This window comes from Choristoneura fumiferana, chromosome 9 (assembly GCF_025370935.1).
Source record: "Choristoneura fumiferana chromosome 9, NRCan_CFum_1, whole genome shotgun sequence".
Lineage (NCBI taxonomy): Eukaryota > Metazoa > Arthropoda > Insecta > Lepidoptera > Tortricidae > Choristoneura > Choristoneura fumiferana.
The window spans coordinates 6,711,345-6,729,088 of NC_133480.1; the positions used below are offsets into that span (position 1 = coordinate 6,711,345).

Below are 17,744 nucleotides of genomic sequence, written 5' to 3' on the forward strand. Positions count from 1 at the left end.
GAGATTTTTACTCATTAAGATCCCACATGCTTCTAGTTCACGACTAAAAAATAAAAAATAGTTTATACTACCAGCGCTTTCGGAAAGACCATAACTGGGAAGAAGATTGAGCCGCAAGAAACATAGCAGAATCAGTATAGCCAATTGCTAATTGTATGTAATTTTTTGAACTATGAAGGCTTGCAAAGGAAAGTAAATTAGAATTAGACCTATAGATGAAAGATTAAAAATGCCATGGGTTAAATATCTAGATTTTTACAGGGATGTAGTTCGAATTTTGCACTTCGTTTCTGACGATCGCGATCACTATCAAATGACACTATTCCCCATACAAAAACTGTCGTTTGATTGTGATCGCGAGTGTCATAATAGTTATTTATGTGGCTGGTGCATAATGAGAGGCATTAAAGTACGAGTGTGGTTTTATGAAACAAGCCGAAGGCGAGTTTCATAATAAGATCACACGAGTGTTTTAATGCCTAATTATGTATAGCCGCATACATAACTTTATCTACATGCATATCATAAGTTTTCTATAATATGTTCAGATATGGCCTGTATTTTTAAGTTAGTGTTACTGATAACTAGTTTGAAGTACCTACCAAAGCTTAAATAAAACAGATAATAAAAAACTAAAGTTTTATTTATAATAATAATTATTATCTACATGCATGTCATAAGTTTTCTACAATATGTAAACATTAAGATGCACTGTACTTTAATGTGAACATTAAGATGCACCCGCAGATACCAGGTTTCTTAATAAAGGCCATTTGATAGTCGTTTCTGAACATATAATAGGGAAGTTATGATATGCATGTAGATAAAATAAAATCACTTATATCCTTCTTATCATGTCAAACTAAAAGTGCATAGGTTGTCAAGAAAATATTGTCCTGGTTATCTAGCAGATAAGATATTTTACTATCGGAAGTACGTCTCTTGATAACAGTAAATATAATAAAGATTAAACATTCAACAGCCAGTGCTTCAGTGTACAGACGTGGACTAAATGTGAGGGATTTTTAATATACATAATGGAAGAGTTTCTGGGAAAAAAATACGCTTTGACAACTTCGGAAAACTTTGAGGAATACCTCGTCTTCATTGGTAAGATTTTCTTGTTTACAAGTTGGTTATTGTTTAATTGAAATTGAACTAGTTACTATCCAGCTTATGAAGACAGAAGACAGGGTCTTGTTGTTTCTATTTTTGTGAGGGGTTGACTCAGATTTAATCATCATCATCATTATCAATCCCATGAGATTTGTGTACCATTAAACTAAACATTTGTGCGGTCACCTGCGTTAATATCTACCCTTGCGGAGCATATAAAAATATCTGATGTCCTACTCTAAAAATATCTGGTGATCCTAGAAATGGATTCGTGTCCGATATTTCAGATACTGCAGATGCTCCGTTATGGCAGATATTAATGCAGGTGACTGTACTTAAGTTATGGATGTTATTTATGTATAGGTAGATAATTAGAATTGACAATGAGTTGAGATCCAGGAGGCTGAAGTTATTTATTTAGATTAATTCACCTCGCCAGATATAATTATTAGTGTTGGATTATGTTTTTCTATGGAAAGGATTATGTTTTTCTATGGAAACGAGAGCGTCTGTTTAATCGTGTATTCAACTTTGTTATCACGATAAATTGTCTGTTACATAAATAAAATAAAACATAAAATATTCAATTGTACGTGAACGATAAGTTTACCTGATCAACGATTAAGATATTTCAACTCCCAAAGGAAATATAGAACAGTAAACCACCTTCAAATAAAGGTACATCGAACTGCCTGGGGGTTTTCTACCTAGTTCGAAATCCGAAGTTCATACTATACTATCCCTCTTCATCTGCTATTAAATGGTTTATATTATATATCAATCCAATTTATGAAAAGTGTAAACAATGACGCCATTTACCCGACTATTGATATTTAGTGCAAAATCATTAATCTGTTCAGTAAATTAATTTATTAATTGAATAGATAAAAGTATTTTGTCTATTTTATTTATTATTACAATATCTTTATTTCTGGTTGTTCATTTAAATAAAAATCAACCATCTAATATGTGGTGTGCCATCATAGGACTTCGAAAAATTTATCTTGCCCACGTAAAATTTAGGACCTGCGCTTCCACTACTGTTACTGCGTACAAACTAGGGAAACACACATACGAGTAATAAACCTTGCGATACGACTTTGCTTCAATATGTTTGCACACATACAAACCTTGCGATGCCTTTGCGTCAATATGTTTACTGTTCTGTGATCATGATCAAGTATAGTTGACGACAAAGATATCTTTATACCTAGCGCCATCCACGAAGACGCGTGATTTTGTCAAAACTAGACATTAATGACCTTATAATAAGAACCACGGCACGCGTCATCGTGAATGACTCTACCTATACAGTGAGGTACTACCTTGTTGCTGTCACTTCATGTTTAAATTTTTGTGTAAAATTATCAGATGGGATACCTACTGTGAAAGATAGGTACTAAAAGTGTAAAGATATCTTTGACCTCGAACTTTACTTTGATCTATATCTAAATAAAGCGTTTCAGCCTTAACCAGGTTTTACAGCTAGAGATGGGAAAAACTAATCACTTTAAAGAAAATATTGATATGTATCTCGAGATATATATCACTCATTTAGCTCACTATATCAGTAGCTTGCAGAACGAAACGAAACAACATTGCCAAAGATCTTGACGTCTAACATCAGAATTAGAGTCTGTGCAAGTTAAGTGAGTAAGTAAGTGAGCTAAATGACAAGATGATACATTTGGATTTGAACTGATATACTCGTAGCTCTTTTGTGTATATCATTCGTGAGCTACCCATCTCTACAGTTAACTACTACCTCTCTGTTAATCTTCTTGTACCTATCAATATAAAACAGAGGCCGTATTGCCTACCGTTTCTGGCACTCGCGATCGCAATCAAATGACAGATTTCCCATACAAAAACTGTCATTTGATTGCGATCGCGAACGTCAGAGACGTTAGGCAATACGGCCTCAGGTTCCTGAGCGTTATTTGCGTCCAGTTTTCGAAATACTATCATCGTATTAGGAGCAGATTCAGTCATCTTCTTTTGTTTCCCCGTAGGTAAAGGATACCTCCATCGCAAGGCGGCCCGTTCCTTGCGACAGGAGCACTGGCTGACAAAGAACGACGACGGAACCTATACCTTTAGCTTCAGCTCTCCACTCACGAGCTCTGAGATGACATTTACGCCTGGCGAAGAATTTGAGGAGACCAAGCCTGATGGCGTTAAGGTATAGAGTATTTGGGTAAAGTAGTTTAGTTTGAATTAATCACGTACCTACTTGGTCAAAAAGTTAATGGTTTAGAACAGGTTTACCAGTAACCTAACGTCGTTATTGGACGGCAATCAAGTATTACTCGTAGTACCTGGGCGACCGAGCTTTGCTCGAGCTAAAACTCGATAAAAAGCGTTTTCCAGAGATAAGATCAAGCTAGATCGATTTGTCATCCCCGAAAACCCCACATACCAAATTTAATCGAAATCGTTAGAGCCGTTTCCGAGATCCCCGAAATATATATAATTACATATATAGGTACAAGAATTGTTCGTTTAAAGGTATTAGATATTGAATAGACAGATGTATGTAGAGTACATACATACAGTAGAACTATTTAATTCCTGTACCGCTGCAGAACGGTCAACAAAAAATTTTTTTTTATGGGTTTTACTAATATATTATGATTTATATTAGCAAAAATACCTCTATATAAATAAATGGTGCGATTAAAAATCGAAAATATTTGCTTTTTAGAAAGTTTAGCGATTTTACCATTTTGCGTTTTTATAATAAAATTCCAAAAAATATTACAAATGAAACGGATACAAAATTCAGATCTATTCAAGAAGACATAAATATCTAAGGCGTATTATAAAGTTAATGATTATATCATGGACAGGGATATTTGAAAATAATTCCGATCCGCATTGGCGATCCCTTCAAATAGCGAACCTACTGTGTTAAAAATAAAGTTCTGTTAAATACTTGTGATGTATAGATATCATTTAATAATATTGCAAATTTGTATAAAAAAATATACCTCGTTGAGTTTCTTGCCGGATTCTTCTCAGCAGAGGTTTTTCCGTAGTTTTTTTTTGACATTCATAAGTGCTTTTTAGGAGTATAGCCTAAATTGAATAAATATATTTTGACTTTGACTTTACGCGCTGTCGCTCGCTGTTCATTTTTTACACATAAAAGCAAATTCAGAACTATTTTTTGTTCTTATTTTTATTTCTAGCAATAAAAAATAATTAAGAATATGCCGTGCGCAAAAATGCTGTAGACCGGTGTAATCTATTCAAATTGATTATCTAAAGACGTTATGTATGTACTTAGATGAAATTATTATCCAATAGGTATCTTCGTAATTATTATTTAAGTACTACATATAATATGTAAATTCGATTTCCAGGTAAAATCGCTAATAACAATAGATGGCAACAAAATGACCCACATACAGACAGAAGAAAACGGAAGAATCTCAAAGCACGTCCGTGAATTTTACCCGGACCAAATGATTGTGGTATGTCATTTACTTTTACTACAGTTTCTTGCCGCTACAACACTATAATTTCAATAACAGAATGATCCAGGTACGTATAAAACCGTATCACTTTTTTTAAGCTTTTATTTAACTTGCAACGTTTAAAGTATGTATCTATATGTATGTTCGGGTCAAATCTTGCAAGTTATTCTCATAATTTTGTTTCTCGTGACAACGTTTGTCATAGGTACATAAAATATATTCTTAATCTTAAACATATTCTCTAGCGAACACCACAAATAAAATAATTACTTACAATAAGATTACCTACAAAAATAAAAAGGCTAGGCAGGCAATATGTAGGTGGTCTTATGGTTTAAAACTTTTAATACGCTTCGCGTTGCTGTTAAAAATACACCAAGCGGAAGCGATTTTACATTGTGTTATGGATCCAGAGACCTTTTCTAACGGACTTGAAATACCGATCGTTTTAACCATATCTTTTGTCACACGGTAGAAGACGAGGGTAGAAAGAGATGGTGAATGCGATCGCAAATGTTAGCGCGTTAGATAATATGGGCACCAGTGTGGAGGCCAGACAGCCAGCAATATTATTGACACAAAAGTCATTTCGACGGTGAAGTAATCATACCTCCTGACTGAATGATTTTTAACATGCAATTGAGGACCTTAGCATCCCTAGATTAACCTCCTAAGTTGCAGTTGCAGTTGTTCGAGATTTATCTGTTAGGAGGTCTTGGTACTTTACCATCGATTCTACACACCCCCGTTCCCACATGTCCTTCTCTAGCGTCTTTTTCTATGACTGTTCCCGTTTACCTGATACTGTTTCGTATAGAGAAATGACCATAGAGCTAATAATAAGAAAAATAGAGATGCCACGATAAAACACGACGTGGTTATATAGCTAAAAAGCCACAGTCAAAGAAGTTCATTGCTCAAAAAATTGGCAATCACAGACTGTGCTTCAAAAAAGATGTTTCACTATAATCTCTTACGAGTATACTGTCGTGATTTTCACTCATATTTACTAACACAATTGTACCTAGTAGTGGTAGTAAGTATATGATTCTTATTATTGATATATTTCTTGCAGATAACTACAGCCGAAGGTTACAGTAAAACAGCAATACGACGCTACGTTTTGGTAGAGTAAAACAAAACGAAGAAACGTATCTTAAACAGCAGAGGTGCTACAACTACCGTGTAAGATTTTTTTACGGTAGTCAAATAATTGTGTACAATTCGAACTACTTCTAGTCAATATACTTTTGGTAAAAACAGGCGTGAAATTATTTAAAAATATTAAGTATAAATTTGCACCGTACGGCATATTTCACGGTTTGAATATGACATACTAAATTTTTAATATTCTAGAACCGAATAACGATATAACAGCAAAGTTTAACGCTACGCAACCTATCCCAATATTCAGCTTTGGTCTCTAAATATTCGATTTCAGCTGCACCCGAAAAATAATTACACATGATACCTATAGAAGCCCCGCGAATTATTAACGAAGCCTGCCCGAATATCCATAGCCACTATTAAACGAACGTTTTAATAATCAAATTTCGCCGGCCTAATCCCTATATCGACTTTCACTTAACATGGAATGGAAGCCCCTTACCGCGGCTAACAACCGAGAGCATTCTCTCCGGGGCACTTTCCAAAACACGATTCCCTATTCCATTAGACCCTCCCGAAGTTATCTCGCGTTATTTACATCGCCTGACCGTATCGTCTTATGTAGTCAGCCCCTATGTGTCGAGCCCCCGGTCGGGGGTATATAAGTGAGCAATCGTGGCGCTTCTCCGCCGGTGTTAGGGTTGGTTTTCGTTGTGTCGTGGGGTGGTGTGTCGGGTGTTGGGTGTCGCGGTGTCGTCGCCATGGCAACCCGGCGCCCGGACACCGGATCCCGACGCCCGCAGTGTCGGTCGCCGCGCCCGCGCCCCGCCGCACAAGTGACACGCGCTGCAAAAAAGCACAACCACCCTGTGTGTAGGGTGACCGCGACGACCAATTTTCTTGGATATGAACAAGTGTGTTGCTTAGTTAGACATATATTGTTACAGTATGTAGACTGTGATTACCTACCTTTGACTAGCGGCCGATACTTCGACGCATCTACCAGTACCAGAGAAGTATGTCATTTATCATGGGACGTGGAGTCGTGGACATTGGATCCACTCCACAGGTTTTCATTTGGAGGGAGTCGCGCTTCATACTTGTACTAAAGAAGCTTGTTATTCAAGAGAAGAGATTCTGTTCTGGGTTTTACTTCAAAATAAGATATTTACTTAAACATATAGCAGCTGCTAATTTCACTTCATGATTTCAATGATTGCGGGAACGTTAGCTCTTCAAACTAATTGTAAAGTTTATGTCATAAAATAAACTTACATTTTTTTTTTTTTACACGCCTTGATTGATAAATATGTATACAATGTCAAAACATCAAGTTTATCGGAGATTAAATTCTTGGTTAGATAAAGATTTTTGAGTACGTGGCTGATTAAAGAATATTTAAACAAGTGAAAAAATATTTACCTTCGAATAAAAAAATATGGCCAAAGCTTCTGGATTGACGTTTATTAAACAAGTTAAATTGTTAATAAGTTTGTTTAAAATATGAGCGGCTAATATCTTATTTCAAGCACTATCTATTTTTTTACAATTGGGTTTTTTTTATTTGGCTGGATGGAAAACGAGCAAGTGGGTCTCCTGATGGTAAGAGATCACCACCGCCCTAAACATCTGGGGTATTGCAGATGCGTTGCCAACCTAGAGGCCTAAGATGGGATATCTCAAGTGCCAGTAATTTCACCGGCTGTCATACTCTCCACGCCGAAACACAACTGACTACTGACTACTACTAAACTGACTAGCGTTTGACCTCTATTCCACCTGACAATAAGTGCAGTTGAGGTAATTAGCACTGTTCACTGGTTCAGCGACAGCCTTTTCACTCTTACCTTGAATAGTTATTTATTGTTCTTATCTGGAAAAATAGAGGCTCAGAAGTGAGTTAATTTAAAAAATTTAAATGTTGAGTTAATCCAATTTAATAAGAAAGCTCTAGTTAATTTGCAGGTACATTAAAACCCTCGAAGTCTTAAATGGAAAAAAAATTGAAACAGCTTTTGTCTTAACCTGGCCTTAGATAAAATTCTACCAAGTCTCTCAATGCGAGGCCTCATGGTGCCCCTACCGCCCGCCCCTAGTCCGGATCGATGCGGGAGGGGGGCTCGCACCTTTTGTTTAGAGCCCCCTGACCCCCCCCTCATTACTCGAGCCCCGGAATGTTTGCCAACGGTTTAGGTGCCTAAATGTAGGAAATGTCACGTTTTCACTTTTTATTATTTACCCCCGGCAGTCTAAAGTACGCTTTTGAGCTGGTATTTTAGAGCGGTGTACATATTGTTGGTTGTTTGTGGTAGCATTCAGGGATTTTTTGCCCCAAAGAAAAAAGAAGGCAGTAATTATTTTTACTTTTCCGGCAGCTATGTTGGATGTCTACCAGCTGGGTATACCTACTTTATCATTACCACGTTGTTTTAAAACGCTATTTATTTTTTCATGAAACGAGATGGCAGTTAGCATACGGAATGCGTCTATCAAGAATCACAACCGCATCGCATATACTTAGTTTACTAATGTCAAAAAAAAACTCGGTTTTATTTTTCTTTCTCATTTGAATCTTCAGGAAAACGAAGAAAACCGACGAGTCCCGAGCGACATTAAATTTCTAGGTGTACTGTACTGGATTTACTATCCTACTAATATTATAAATGCGAAATTTTGTAAGTGAGTGAGTGAGTTTGTGAGTGAGCGAGTATGTTTGTTACTCCTTCAAGGTGAAACGGCTGGACGGATTTGCATGAAATTTGGTATGTAGATAGCTGGACATCTGGAATAAAACATAGGCTACTTTTTATCCCCACATTCCCACGGGATAGGGATAAAATCTCGAAATAACAACCACTGAGATTAGAGTAATGAAATTTGGGATGGTTGTTGTTTTTAATGCAACGTCAATGAAAACTACGACGTAATTTTCGGGAATTACCACGGGAATTTTTTAAAATCCCAGAATCTCAATTCAACCGCTGTATCTAATCTGTAAATTTACTCGTGCGAAGTGATAAATATTTAAAATAAATAACTTGTATGCTTGCTTGCGTTATTGCTTGCACCTTTGGGAGTATGTTTGCTTGATCTGTTGTTTGCATGCTTGCTTGCATTCTGGCTTGAATGCTTGCTTGCATACTTACTTGTATGATTGCTTACATACTTGCTTGCATGGTTGCTTACATGCTCACTTGCATGCTTGCTTAATTGCTTGCTTCTTTGAAATGTTTATGGTTCACGCGAGCAAAGCCGCGGGTAAAAGCTAGTAAAAACATAAAAGTACAATGCTAATAGCTAATTCAACATACATCTGTTTTTTTTTATTGACTTCATCTTATATATTTATTTGTATGCTTGCTGAAAATAATGTAAGTGGAATTTGAGGTAATCCATCATTTTACCGAAAATTGTTTCATCGATTATCTTTTCCCATAACACTATTAGCAGAATTTTGTTATCACTTAGGAATCATTTATCGAACTTCGTTTTATCGCTCATACAATAGCTCGAATTACCTTTTACACAAGAATCAACTCATCGAATTTTACTAAATCTTTTTATTTGTATATCGACATAGTCGTTCATCGAATCGCTTTTACTATAATTTTGGTTCATCGTAAGTTTCAGTTCCTAAAATTATTATACACAGAAATTCGTACTTGATAATACGTTTCTATGACAATACATTTCATCGAAACACTCTAATTTAATATTAGATGGAATAATATCATGCGTGCCAAATGAAAAAAAAACGTTTGATTTCTGCAAGCGAGCGAAGCGAGCTAGCAAGACGGTTCGGAGCAGAAGCGACTCGGATAGGTTAGGTTAGGTTCATGTTAGGTGTTTTTTTTATAGCAGCCCGGATAATATTGCTTCACAATAGTAGATTGATAACCAAGGGTGGAAAGTGACTCATTTCACCTGAGATAGTTCGAGGGAAATGGGTAATTTCACCCGAGTAAGACACTACTTTTCATTTCGACTGTGAGGAAAGTAAAATAGTACAAAAAAATGAGAATAATAATAAATTGAATTTCGGTACCTTTTCGACCTGGCCTCTTGCCACGGCCAACTATAAAAAAAAATCGAGTTGTTCACGACCAAGGAGCTTATATACCTACAAAACTGGAGGTTGAACGCCGAACGAAGAAGTTTGACTTTATTACTTATTTATATATTCCATCTCTTTCACATAATTTCACGAATGACTTCCATCTCTTTCTTAACCTAACTAAAGAAACAGATGGAATATGTTCGTGACGTAATAAAGATCAAATTTCTTGTTTCAAACGGATGTTCGGCGTTCAACCTCCAGTGTTGTATATAAGCTCCTTCGTCACGACGTGCATCTAGATGGCCATGCCGAAACGTGAAAAAAAGTGTCATTGACATAACTCAATTATCTTCGAATACAATACAATACAATACAAATATTCTTTATTGCACACCATAAAGCAGTAAAAAACTTATAATATAAATACTTAGATTCACGGTAGACAATAGGCGGTCTTATCGCTTAAAAGCCAAAGACATGGCCAACAAACACATAGCCAACAATACATGGCCAATCGAAAAAAAAAACTTTCCACCCTAGAGATGAAAACGCAATTTTCCACCCGGCTATCTACCCATGAAAATTACACTTTCCGATCAGGAAAGTTGAAAATGATCTTTGCCTTTAGATTCTTAAATAGAGGGTAATTGTATATTAACTTACGACTGACTGCAATATATTTTCTAAACTAGCTGCAATAATAGCAAATGCATCGTTCGATGAAACGTGACCGCGATGAAACATTGTTCGTAGCAATAATAATATATAGGACGTACCGTCTGTGAATCATTTGGATAATTTGATACTATTAATAACTGATAATTCTATGACAGGTAAATTCGATGAATCGTTATGCTACGATTTGAGACAGATTCGAAACGATTTACGAAGAAAAGTCGTTCGATTATATAAAAAGTAATGTATTGAAGATTATGTGTTAGAAAAAAAAGGTAATGAAATTCATGGAATAATTTTCGATGAAATGAAAATCGACGTAACAAATTTCGATATAATGATAGCTACCCCAGCTTTCCGCCCGGCGGGCGCGACCGCAAAAGAATTACCTATGTTTTTAATTAGTTTCAACATTTTTGATTTGGGCCATGTATTGTAGTAATTAAGTAATGTTTTTATTTATAACTAGCTTTTACCCGCGGCTTCGCACGCGTAAACTATTCGGTGTGGTAGCTGCAATTGAAATTTTCGGGATTTTACAAAATTCCCCTGGAAATTTAATATCGGGGTAAAAAATAGATTATGTGTTATTCCAGAGGTCCAGCTACCTACATACCAAATTTCATGGCTCTAAGCCCAGTGGTTGTTATTTCGAGATTTTATCCCTAGGTATCCCGTGGGAATATCGGGATAAAAATTAGCCTGTGTGTTATTCCAGAAGTCCAGCTACCTACATACCAAAATTCATGGCTCTAAACCCAGTGGTTGTTATTTCGAGATTTTATCCCCTAGGTATCCCGTGGGAATATCAAGTCAAAAAGTCCCTTACGTGTTATTTTAGACGTCCAGTTACCTACATACCAAATTGCATGACTCTAAGCCCAGCGATTATTATTTCAAGGTTTTATCCCTATCCCGGGGGAATATCGGGATAAAAAGTAGCCTATGTGTTATTCCAGAGGTCCAGCTACCTACATACTAAATTTCATGGCTCTAAGCCCCGCGGTTGTTATTTCAAGATTTTATCCCTAGGTATCCCGTGGGAATATCGGGTCAAAAAGTCACCTATCTGTTATTCCAAACGTCCAACTACCCACATACCAAATTTCATGACTCTAAGCCCAGAGGTTGTTATTTCGAGATATTAACCCTATCCCGTGTAACATGGCAAACCTCCGCGGTGCGCAACTGGCCGCTTACAAAAGAAAAAAATCTAAATTCTAAATTATTGATACTCTTTTGTTTTTTCCTGTCATTGGCTCTACTATTTGGCAAGCGTAAGCCGAAATTTGATTTTCTTTACAAGAAAATATTAATTATTTACTCGGTGATAGCTATTTCACTGACTACTACTTGTAATATAAGGCTGCCACTACTGCAGGTATTGTAAATATTATTATATCTACTTCTAACATTTATTTCTTGTGTACATTTTGTAAAACCTAATCCAAGTCTCGTTTAGCTCTCTTTCGCTGGTCCGACACTAAAACGAGGCTTGGATGGGTGCTGCAAGCAAGCAGTAAAGCAGGGTGTTTCATTCCAGCCCTTCCTTTTTCCTGCTGAATCCAAATCATCATCTCCACTTCCTCTCCGTTCTGCTGCCTCGGAGCAGATCGCCGTCGCGACTGGACGCTTCGAGGCTACCTCACACCCTGCCCTGTTTCCCTACCTATCCTACAAGCCTCAGGCCAGTGTTTTTTTAAATTTATCTACAAGAGCAGTGCTGACTGAAATAATTGTAAATATTTCTGATTGCGAAACTTGCTTAGCATATAAGTATCAAAATCATCAAACTTTAGGTATTATGGGAAACCAAAAGAGTGTTGTCGGCCCTTTCAGTGCCTGTCCATTGACTTGGTTGGTCCACTACCATGACTCGAACTCAAAATCGCTTCATTTTAGTTGTGAATTGCTGTTTTTCTAAATATTGTCTGATATTTCCTATTAAGAAGGCCACAACTAAAATAATTTATAAAATTTTGGAAGAATACATATTTTTAGTATACGGTATTCCTCAAACACTTATTATGGACAACGGTAGCCAGCTAATTAGTCATGAATTGCAGGAACTTTTTGCTAGGTATAAAATCCTCAAGTTCATTTTACGCCTAAATATTGTCCACAAGTAAATTCTGTCGAACGTTACAACGTATTTAATATCTGCTATTAGTTCGTTTGTAGAAAACGATCACAGAAATTGGGATCTACATATATCCAAAATTCAGTTTGCCATGAACTCGAGTGTCAACGAAGTAACAGGCTTCAGCCCTGCGTTGCTGGTCTTGGGCGCGAGCTCGTGCCGTGCGGGTCGCTATACGGCGCCGCCGACTCTACCAACGTCGACTACGACGACTTAATTTTCGCACCCGAGATATTTACGCGGAAAACTTAGGCCACTTGTCGCCTATTTCGACAAGGTGCAAGCTGCGCTTTGGGATGCGCATGTAAAAAACTGTAAATATTATAATTTGAGGCGTAAGCAAGCTGAGTTCAATGAGGGCGATGTTGTTTGGCGTCGTAACTATCAGCTTAGTGACGCTGGTAAATATTTTAGCGCCAAATTGGCACCTAAGTTTGTAAAGTGTACAGTGTTGAAGAATTGTCACCTCTTGTATATGAATTAGCTGATCAAATGGTCGTGCTATCGGAAGGTGGCATATTAAAGACTTTAAGTTGTAAATATTGTAAATTTACTGCAGTTTTTTTTCCATTTTCACCGAATTTTCCTCCGCCTTCTGCGTTCAGAAAATTCTCCTGGGCGCGCGGGGTACTGTAACATGGCAAACCTCCGCGGTGCGCAACTGGCCGCTTACAAAAGAAAAAAAATCTAAATTCTAAATTATTGATACTCTTTGTTTTTTCCTGTCATTGGCTCTACTATTTGGCAAGGCGTAAGCCGAAATTTGATTTCTTTACAAGAAAATATTAATTATTTACTCGGTGATAGCTATTTCACTGACTACTACTTGTAATATAAGGGCTGCCACTATTGCAGGTATTGTAAATATTATTATATCTACTTCTAACATTTATTTCTTGTGTACATTTTGTAAAACCTAATCCAAGTCTCGTTTAGCTCTCTTCGCTGGTCCGACACTAAAACGAGGCTTGGATGGGTGCTGCAAGCAAGCAGTAAAGCAGGGTGTTTCATTCCAGCCCTTCCTTTTTCCTGCTGAATCCAAATCATCATCTCCACTTCCTCTCCGTTCTGCTGCCTCGGAGCAGATCGCCGTCGCGACTGGACGCTTCGAGGCTACCTCAACACCCTGCCCTGTTTCCCTACCTATCCTACAAGCCTCAGGCCAGTGTTTTTTTAAATTTATCTACAAGAGCAGTGCTGACTGAAATAATTGTATATATTTTTCTTTTGTATTATATTTTATTTTGTAACCACACGCCTTTTCATTTCTCCGACCGGCTAGCCGGTTACACCCGTGGGAATACCGGGATAAAAAGTATCCTATGTTTTAATCCCGGTTATAAACTAACTTTACGCCAAATTTCATTCAAATCCGTCCAGCCGTTTCAGCGTGAAGAAGTAACAAACATACTCACTCACTCACTCACAAACTTTCACATTTATAATATTAGTAGGATACAGGGTTTTTGCTGACGTTGCTTTGTTCATATTGCATTGACATACGCACAAATTCTCATATCGACTTAACTTGGAGATAGATCAAATTCCGGGTATCTATCATTATATCGATTTTTTTTACGTCGATTTTCATTTCATTTTCAAATGTTGAACTTAATTAAAAACGTAGGTAATTCTTTTGCGGTCGCGCCCGCCGGGCGGAAAGCTGGCTATTACCATTAATACAGCCAGTGCTCGCAGCGGTGTTGTAATACACTTCCCCTTTGCCGCCTCGTTTCAGCGCTGCTCTATTAATTTTACGGAAGCCTTATTAGGCAGGAATAAAAATAGCTGCTGTTTCGTGCTCAGCGGAATCAACGGTTTTAGCAGTATTTTGTCTATTATCATTCTGAATTTGACATTTCTGTGTTTAAACGTTATTTAGATAGAACGACAACGATACGTTTTTTGTATGACGAACGTCTAATTTTTTAGTATGTTTTATTTCTTGTTATTATAATGGCAATAATACACTATGTTATGTGTAAATTTCACCTGGCTATGTATTACGGTTTTCAGATAGACAGACAGACAGCGAAGCGACAGTAATAGGGTTCCATTGGTCGCCCTTCGGGTACGGAACCCTTAAAAGCGTCTATAATGCCACTCTTAAGTTAAATATCGCTAGTATCATAAACATACCTAATATGGATAAGATAGTCAGTTAACGTCTGTCAACTAAAATGATATACACTACCTCCACAGTTAAGACAAATAAATGATCTTATCTCATCTTGTCGAAAGTTCGTATTAATTTAGCGATATATTCATTTAGATGACAGTTTCATTCAACTTACATAAGATAACTATAGTAGATTGTACAACAAGAGCATAAAACGAGCCATTTTACCCAAGACGTTCATATAGCCACCCGAGCCGGTACGGCGAGTTTTACACTCTGCTTTTCACTTCGATGGCGAGGAAATGAAATAACAACAGTGGAAACAATTGTTCACTTACTATGTACATTTTATTTTTCGTGCTTTACTATGGTCTGTCCAGAATTCGAGATACTAAAATGACAGTCTGAAATGTCAAACGTAAAAATAATGTGGCCAGCATAAAAGGAACAGTGCTGCTCCGTGATTTCGGTTTCTTAAATAACCGATAAAATGTTTATTTTACGATAGCAAAAATAACATTAATGCATTCAATATTCTACTTTCCATTTTACTTTATCATACGATAAAGTGATGAAATCTAAGCACAGGTAAAAATACAATGTTCATCACTTAGTGCCAACGTAAAAAATAATACAGAGGGGCACTACAAAAGTAGAAAAACGAAGTTCGTATGACACCGTCCCTTTCACTCGCGTATTGAATGAGATAAGCGTCAGCGGGACGGCAACATACGAAGTTCGAGTTTGCATTTCGTAGTTAGGGCCAGCACGGCTACTACGAAATTCGAAATCGAAGTTCGTGTCGTTCCGTCCTTTCTGACACTACTATTTAATTTAATACGTAAGTGAGAGGGACGTTATGGTACGAACTTTGATTTTAGAATTCCGGAGTAGGCCCTCAGATATCACACAACGTCATTGTTCATGTTTTTCGTATTCAAGTGGTATTCAACCGATTTTCGTTACTTTACTCGTATTGTCATCGGACGTGATCAGTGCGTTTTCTCGTGTTTTTATTTAGATATTCATATCATAGAATAATAAATCAAATATTCATTATTTTCATATTATTTAGTTAATGTAAAACTTACTTAGAATGAAATTGAAACTTAAACATCAACATCTATAAAAAGTCGAAATATCTCGAAAACGGTCGCATTTTTATTAGACCTATTTTACCTTTTCTAGAATGTCCTAAGTGCCCTACATTTTAGTACATCACGGATCCGTTTATATCTTAATATTTTACGACATACATACATATAGGTACCTACAAAATCTTTCGGTAATAACCGGTTGCGGCACATCACTATTTATGAGACGCAAAAAAACAGGTAACACATGAAACGTCATTTTAGTATCTCGAATTCTGGGACAGACCATATATAATTATACATTTTTAGTTATATGATTAATTTTGATTGATTTTTATTTTATATAAATTAAAAATGTATTAAAAAATAAACTAAGAAACTTCTTTGTTTGTGGTTGTTGACGCCAGATTACCTTGGTCTGAGACGAAGATTTTATTTTATGCACTAGAGCATAAAAAGTCATTTTATGTCACCTAGATCTAGCATAAATTCGAACTTTACGAGCATGATAAGTGGAAAACAAATTTTTAAGTCAATCCGACCATTGTAAGTGGCTGAAAAAGAACTTGCAAGATTTGACCCCACAAAAACATCAAACAGGGCAAGTTTAATAAAAGCTTGTAAAAAACCAGCTAAGTGCAAGTCGGACTCGCGCACGAAGGGTTCCGTACCATTATCTATACAACATTAGACATTAGCAAAAATAAATACGTTTGTTGTATGGGAGCCCCCCTTAAACATTTATTATATTTTAATTATTTATTTTTAAAGTGAACACACAACACACAAACATCACGCCTGTATTCCCAAATGGGGTAGGTCTTCGTTTCAAACGTTAGGGCTTCGGAGCGGAGAATTTTAAGTTTTAGGTTAATTAGGTTTTAAGTTTGACAGAAACGGTACAATAGTTACAGGTTGCTAGCCTGTCGCCTACGGTATACCTTAACCTTAAAGTGAATATACGACTAAATATCTATGAATATTTTAAGCGTCTACCTGTTGCCGTAAAAAATATCGAGCAAAAAAACAGCAAAAAAAATCACGCTGTAGGTATGGGAGCCCAACTTAAATATTTATTTTATTCTGTTTTTAGTATTCGTTGTTATAGCGGTAACAGAAATACATACATAATCTGTGAAAATTTCAACTGTCTATCACGGTTCATGACATACAGCCTGGTGACAGACGGACAGACAGACGGATGGACAGCGAAGTCTTAGTAATAGGTAGGCTCCTGTTTTTACCCTTTGGCTACGGATCCCTAAAAAGAGGTCTTAACGTATTACATAAACAAGGCTTGTCCGACATGTTTCGAACCAATCAATGGTTTTAATAATGATCGATGTAGTCGGAGCGGATATACATATAATAAAAAACTGGCCAAGAGCGTGTCAGACACGCCCAAAATAGGGTTCCGTAGCCATTTAAAAAAAACAAGTATCTTCACGGCACTTACGTCCTTGAAAGTAGGTATTTATTAAGCGTTACCTTTCCATATTTTTTGCATATTTTTGGACAAACGGTTTACAAGATACGGGGGGGGGACGGGGACGGCCACACACACACACACACAACTTTTGCTACTTTGGGAGCGATTATTTCCGGAAATCTTCACTTAATCAAATTTTTTTTGAGAATCCTTAATATATTTTCAAAAAAGCTGTCTCAAAAATCAATTTCTGTTACGTGTATAGAGTGCCACAAAACTAAATAGCACAATACAAGTACATAATAAGCATAGTACAAGACATCTGTACTCCAAATTTCACTGATCTTGTAGTTTTCGAGTAAAATGCCTGTGACATACGGACGGAAAGACAGAAAGACAGACAGACGGACTTGACGAAACTATAATGTTCCATTTTTGCCTTTTTGGCTCCGGAACCCTAAAAAAGGTATGAATATAATATGAATGACATCTAATAGCAGTTGGTGGCCGTAGTGCTTTGACTTATGA

The 17,744-nt window shown here is 36.7% G+C and overlaps 2 protein-coding genes across 3 annotated transcripts in view; one reads left to right on the forward strand and one right to left on the reverse strand.

Annotated features, from left to right (window-relative positions):
• Positions 1–17,744, reverse strand: part of LOC141431087 (uncharacterized) — a 99,793-nt gene that overhangs the window by 2,202 nt on the left and 79,847 nt on the right. The window lies entirely within an intron of this gene.
• LOC141431088 (fatty acid-binding protein, muscle-like) lies at positions 277–5,870 on the forward strand. Of its 2 annotated transcripts, none has more exons than XM_074092086.1 (4): positions 277–1,110; positions 3,129–3,298; positions 4,482–4,662; positions 5,671–5,870. In XM_074092086.1, exons 1-3 carry the CDS (start codon positions 1,038–1,040, stop codon positions 4,638–4,640), a joined length of 402 nt encoding a protein of 133 aa, XP_073948187.1. In that variant the 5' UTR covers positions 277–1,037; the 3' UTR covers positions 4,641–4,662; positions 5,671–5,870. The 2 variants fall into 2 exon arrangements, with proteins under 2 accessions (XP_073948187.1, XP_073948186.1); XM_074092085.1 differs by having other exon boundaries at positions 958–1,110; positions 4,482–4,592; positions 5,671–5,862.

Bases quoted from the DNA above. Each gene is read 5' to 3' on its own strand.
- LOC141431088 (XM_074092085.1), top strand. From the start codon at position 1,038: ATGGAAGAGTTTCTGGGAAAAAAATACGCTTTGACAACTTCGGAAAAC. The intron at 3,299-4,481 runs GTATAGAGTATT...TTCGATTTCCAG, and splicing joins CCAAGCCTGATGGCGTTAAG to GTAAAATCGCTAATAACAAT. The intron at 4,593-5,670 runs GTATGTCATTTA...TATTTCTTGCAG, and splicing joins ACCCGGACCAAATGATTGTG to ATAACTACAGCCGAAGGTTA.